The following is a 6,206-nucleotide window of genomic DNA, read 5'->3' as shown; positions in this document are numbered from 1 at the left end:
TTATTTAGTTTAGTGACATTAATATTATTTTTATTTATAAAGATGTTTGAAATCTCAATTTCAATTTCAAACGGATCCAAATTTGATGATACAAAAAAAAAAATTATTAATAAACCTATAAATTCCATTGTAATGTCACAGACACCATCCCTCTTTCTCTCTCTCTTTTGTATTCTTGTATATATATGTATAGAGATAGGGCAAACCTATAGAGGTTCGTCTTAGGTCTCATTTTCTCGTTTCATCTCTATAGAAACACACAAATGGGACTTATAGAACATCCCATTCTTGAGTATAGAATCAAGAGAATCTCTACGTTATTTTAACATGGCAGATTTTTGTTTTGTTGAAGAAAGAACAGAGCAACATCCTCTGAAATTTGAAGCTTCTTCTGCAAATCGATTCATTCATCGCTAACCTTTGAGGTATGTGTCATTATCTTTCATGTTAGCTCAATCCGATTCTATTTCTCTCCTCAGTTTCCAGTGGTACCTGGAGGTGATTTCCAATGTGATAAAATGAGTGTGTTCTTTCATCTTCACTCATAGTTAGGATTTCCGGTTCATCTAATATCTGATTGATCGTCTTTACTTGCCTTTATTAGATAGTAGTTTAATGTAATGTAGTTGTCATCTAATAAAAAATAGTCTTCTCGAGTTATGGAATGTTGTAAGAAGAATAAATAAGAATTAGTTAACGGTGGTGAAGCAAGATTTGAGCAGGAGGTCCAAATATTTTGTCATGAACTGCACAAAGAGAGAGAGAAAGAGAGAGTATTTTGTTAGAGATGTCGCTTTCAAGATGGACCAGCCTTCAAACACGATTTCTCTTTCCATTGTCTGTTTGTCGATTTACAAAACACTTTCACCACTCACCACTCCATAATTCTCTACTTTACTTTTCTTTTGCTCAGTCCGGCCACACATTTGATTTCACTAACAAAAGAGCACTCATTACTTCTTCCACTCCGATTAGCTAGATAGATAGATAGATCATCCAAATTAAAAATGTAGGACTTGTTTGAACTTGGTTTCTTTGAATAATATTTGGTTAGATTATTGATATATTATTTGGGTTTAAGGGTATAAAAGTACCATATTATTTATAATTGATGAATTTATGAGAAGTTAATTAGATTATTTGAATCAAACATGTCTAGATAGAAATCTTGAAAGGTAAGGAAGTGAGAAAAGAGAAAGGTGCAAAGAATTAATAATGTGATCGCTTGTCAGAAACTTCGGCTTACCCACTTCCAAAGTTCTCAATTTCAATTATTGATGCCATTATTTTTTCTTTTATTCTATAATTTCTCTAATCCCATGCTAACTCTCTTTTGTGCTTTCCCTTCTTTTTAAGTCCCTTTGATTTTATTTATATAGTTTAACTAGCCAAATAATGTTTTTATAGCAGATAAAAGAAAGAGAATAAGATGCTGACGTGTATAACGTGCTCAAAGCAGAAGGATGACGATGGAGATGAAGAAGGAGCGCGTGGAACACCATCCACCAAGGAATCCGTCAAAAGTCTAACGTCTCAGGTTCATTATCCTATCCTTCCCCACTCTTTTTCTTATTTATTTACTAATTATTTAACAATATTAAATTAAAACATAAGATTGAACATTTGTATTTAATTTAATTTATATAGATTCGCGGTTAGAGAACTCTCTTTTTCCTCTTTATGAAATCACACAAAAAAGGAAATTAATATATTCCTATATAATGGACCCACATAATTTTGTGTTATATTCAATACTAATAAACTTTATTTTCATATCTTTTTGTGATTTACAACTATAAATACAATAGTGTAACTGCATTATGAAGAGAATTAATTAGCTCTCGTCTTCTTTACCTAAGACATTATTTATTTAATTTTATTTTAGTGTAAAAATTAGCGGTATGAACAGAAAATTTGACTAAATTCGAATAAAGTAAATTTTATTTTTAGTTTTCGAATTGAATTTTAAACCAATTTGATTTCATATACAGTTTTCGATTTGATTTTCGTATTGGAGTTTTGCCTCGAAAATTAACCCAAAACTGAATTCATTTTTTATTATTTATTTTAATTATATATTATATAATTTGATATATATAATTAAATAATTATATATAATATTTTAAAAATCGAATTCGAACCGAAAATCAAATTCGAATTCGGTTAGTTTGATTATAATTTATTCGAATGCGGTTCAATATTCGAAATGATTAAAAAAATTCGAAAAACTTGAATTGATGAATTTGAATAAATCAGAAACTGAACCGATAAATACTTTTTCGACAACAATAACTTTCACTCCATTTAAAACGTTATAAATCAGAATCAATTTCCGACTCATTTAAATCAATGGAACTAATTGAATAAATTTCATTAGTTTTGTATTTAATTTAAATGTTTTTATATGTACACAAATTTTAAATTAATTTATTTAAAGCATAGTAAAAAATTATTTATGTTTATGCAATAATTGAAATTGTTTGTCATATACACAAACAAAAACAATAAATAGATTTAAATGGTGTGTCCTTTTCAATGTCTTTTTTAAAAAATGTCAACCCTCCCCTCCTCTTGTTTGTTTAATCTTAGTAAAAATAATAACATAATCTAATTTAAAAATAATATCAAGAATAAAATATAATAATGAATATAAGATTTAAGGAGATTCAATAAAAATCAACTATACAATTACAAGAGAGAAGAATTCTACTAACCGGGACTAGCCAAGTCAGCATACATAACTCATTTTTTTCTATAAATTATATTTTCACGCAAAAAGAATATTATGAAAAAGTTGCAAACTCCTACTCGTAATTTCACATATTTGATTTCTTGTTTTACATTTTTTAATTGTCAACAAAATTCTATGATTATATCCAAGTTATTTTTATTTTATTATAAGATTTTATAAAATTTTTGATTTATTATTCAATCATTATCTTAGTCAACTAAATTGATTTTATTTTAGAAAAATATTAAGACAAGTCTTACAAATAAATGACATTAGATTTAAAATAATTTTAATGAAAATTAAATTAAATTTAAATTATAAAATATAATAGTCTAATATTATGAATCATTAATATTAATATATATTAATAATCACCCTCTTTAACTTAATAAAAAAAATTAAAATTGAAGAGTTGTCCATTCTGTATACACTTTAAGAGAAAAGATCCAAGCAACTTATAAGTCATAAACTCAAATATATATATACAATATGTTAACACACAAACCATAGTTTCATGTTGATTAAATTAATTGGAAAACAAATTAACTAGATCCTCACTTAATCTTATATATATAATCCATTCTAATTAAATTATTATCACACAAATCATAGTTTTATACTAAATAGTCTTATATGTGTTTCTTAACTTTCATTGTAATCTCAATAATTGTGTTCTTATATCTCTTATATCTGATCTTAAGTATGTGTTTTAAAATAAATTAATACATTTGTCTGAGATCCAGTTCAGATGTAGTCTAAAATGTTTAACTTTTACATGTAATCTGTAATATTCTGACATTCTTTAATCCAAAATATGATTATTAATTGTTAGAAAAAAAAAATACAAATTGAAATATGTGTTGGTGCTTCTATTTTTTGTGTTTCAAGAGTGTCATTATAGGACTTAGGATTCTAGAGATGTGGACTCAAATTTTAATATATCAATACTGAAGACTACAGCTTATTTTAGCACTCAATAGAGGTAACATTTATATAGGGAATAGTCATGGAATAAGAGATTGAAATTGAATAATAACCTATGTCAATTTTTTTTTGTAAAACTAAAAAAAAAAAAGTAGATGGATATTTTGTAGTGAAAGAAAGTGGATTTTTCTTCTTTTGGCTCAGAAGGGGATTTGTCATGTTGATGTTATTGGTAACATATTTGACACCCTATTGTGTGATTTTGTATAGCTTTGTAAATGATGTAACTTTTGAAACTTGATAGTAAAGAGAGAATTATCTATAGAAAATAATTTAACTGAAAAGAGCCTATGTGGAAACAAGACAAATGTTATTTAGTAACTTTCTTGTCAACAAAATAGATAGTGGTGACAGAGGAAATCCCGAGAAATATCAAAGTGACACTCATTGAAGAGACAAGAGCAATGTTGAGGAAAGTTACATGGGTGATTTATCTTCTTTAATATTTTTGCCCCACCATAGAAAACAAAATATTAGAGATTTCTCTCTTCTTTTATATTTGTGACCCACCATTGAATTCTTGTCTACCCACATTATCAAAGTAATATATATATTTATTGACTACAATTTATCTGTAAATTTAAGTTTTACATTCAGATTTCAGACAGTGAAAAACTCTTAGAACTTGTTTGATGTAGGATATTTTTCAAATAAATCCGACAAATCATATATTGAAACAACAAGGCCTTATTAACATTCAATAGACAAATTATGTTAATAAATTCTTCTACATATACAAACAGATAAAAGATATGGCATTGAAGATGTCTGGTTCATATAAACAATCGAAACAACATAGTCCTAACATCTACAAGAGAGGAAATCGACATTACCCAGAATTCGATACAATCTCAGAAGGAGTTCCCTACCCTTATGCACAACAACAACAACAACAAGGAGGGAGTTCAAGTTCAACACCAGCTTGGGATTTCGGGTCTAAATCAAGATTCAGTAGACCATTCCCTAGTGATGATAGAACATCATCTGTAGTACTGGAATCTGATTTGGTTCTGGACGAGCATGATGAGCCGAAAGAATGGATGGCTCAAGTAGAACCCGGTGTTCAAATTACATTTGTATCTCTCCCAAATGGCGGGAATGATCTAAAGAGAATACGATTCAGGTGAAATTATAAAAAACAAAAAAAAAATGAAATTTTTTTTCTTATTGAATTTTTCTTATTAATTATTGAAGCCGGGAGTCATTTGATAAATGGCAAGCTCAAAGATGGTGGGGAGAGAATTATGACAGAATAATGGAGTTATACAATGTCCAAAGATTCAACAGGCAGGCTCTTAATACACCTGGAAGATCAGAAGATGAGGTATATATACTATATACATATTATAATATGGTGTTTTCTTCTATCCTTTTTAACATTTTTTTCGAAATTTTTAACAGAACAGAGATTCTTCATATTCAAGATTTGGATCAGTTAGAGATAGCCCCATGACTCCATCACTACAACAAAAGGACATGACCAGAAACTATTACAAAGGGGAGCCATCAATGGATCCTTCACGGACCACAACTTCGTCTAGAGATGAACCCTCAGTCTCTGCTAGCAATGCAAGTGAAGTGGATTCTGAGTGGATTGAACAAGATGAACCGGGAGTTTATATTACCATTAGACAATTAGTTGATGGTACAAGGGAGCTACGACGGGTCAGATTCAGGTACTTAATCGCAGATTTTTTTATTTTCTTTTTTTAATTTACAATATCATGCATGAACATGTTTTTTTCTTCGTACGTATTAGCCGGGAAATGTTTGGGGAGCGGAATGCAAAGACATGGTGGGAAGAGAATAGAGAAAGAATACAGGCGCAGTATCTATAGATCGATGGAATAGAAATTTAATGGCGACCATTATAATTATGTTTTTCCTTTGCTTTTATTGAGCAGATTTTGTAATCTTCTATTAATTAAATATCATTATATTAGTATTTTCCGTCTGTGGGGATATTTAATTAGACTTTAGACTATTTTGATCTTCTTTATTTCCGTTTCTAGTTTGCTCCAACCAATTTTAGCTGTGAACTCAAATAGACTTAGATTCATACACATTTTAATTTGATGAAGTTGTTCTAAAAAGACATGCATTATAATTTTGGATGGGTGACATCAAATTAGATCAAATTAGTAGCTATTTTTGTAGAATAGAATGCAAACGACTGATTTTGAGTTTCAAGTGTAAAGTCATATTTTTGATTGATTATGATGCTACAAATTAGTCAGGAGAATAACGTGACATCACATTAATTGCTGAAAAAATAGAATAACTGTGAAAAATAAAATAACTGTGAAAATAGAGAAGAGTGAGAATTTTTCCACCAATCAAATTGCGTGCGGCCACATCATCCCCTCTTCTAAAAATTTCCCCCCATAATTTCTTAATTAAAGATAATGGGTGTGAATCCTATTTCTTGCTTGAACATAATTAAAATAATGTGTTTGAATCCTATTAGTTGTTAGGAGATATAGTGTGACAT

The 6,206-nt window shown here is 28.8% G+C and overlaps 1 protein-coding gene across 1 annotated transcript; it reads left to right on the top strand.

Moving 5' to 3' along the window:
* Positions 1–267: 267 nt before the first annotated feature.
* Positions 268–5,669, top strand: LOC124926609 (protein BREVIS RADIX-like). The gene is made up of 6 exons (XM_047466864.1): positions 268–425; positions 1,411–1,537; positions 4,459–4,838; positions 4,910–5,039; positions 5,117–5,391; positions 5,475–5,669. The coding sequence occupies exons 2-6, from the start codon at positions 1,430–1,432 to the stop codon at positions 5,551–5,553; spliced, it is 972 nt and encodes a 323-aa protein (XP_047322820.1). The 5' UTR covers positions 268–425; positions 1,411–1,429; the 3' UTR covers positions 5,554–5,669.
* The last annotated feature ends 537 nt before the right edge of the window (positions 5,670–6,206 follow it).

This window comes from Impatiens glandulifera, chromosome 2, assembly GCF_907164915.1.
Source record: "Impatiens glandulifera chromosome 2, dImpGla2.1, whole genome shotgun sequence".
In the NCBI taxonomy this organism is placed as follows: domain Eukaryota; kingdom Viridiplantae; phylum Streptophyta; class Magnoliopsida; order Ericales; family Balsaminaceae; genus Impatiens; species Impatiens glandulifera.
Note: the sequence above shows the minus strand (reverse complement) of the source record. Positions and strands in the feature narration are given on the sequence as shown.

Excerpts from the sequence above, each read along its gene's own strand:
- LOC124926609 (XM_047466864.1), top strand. The coding sequence starts at position 1,430 with ATGCTGACGTGTATAACGTGCTCAAAGCAGAAGGATGACGATGGAGAT. Across the intron at positions 1,538-4,458 it reads TCAAAAGTCTAACGTCTCAG|ATAAAAGATATGGCATTGAA; the intron begins GTTCATTATCCT and ends ATATACAAACAG. Across the intron at positions 5,392-5,474 it reads CTACGACGGGTCAGATTCAG|CCGGGAAATGTTTGGGGAGC; the intron begins GTACTTAATCGC and ends CGTACGTATTAG.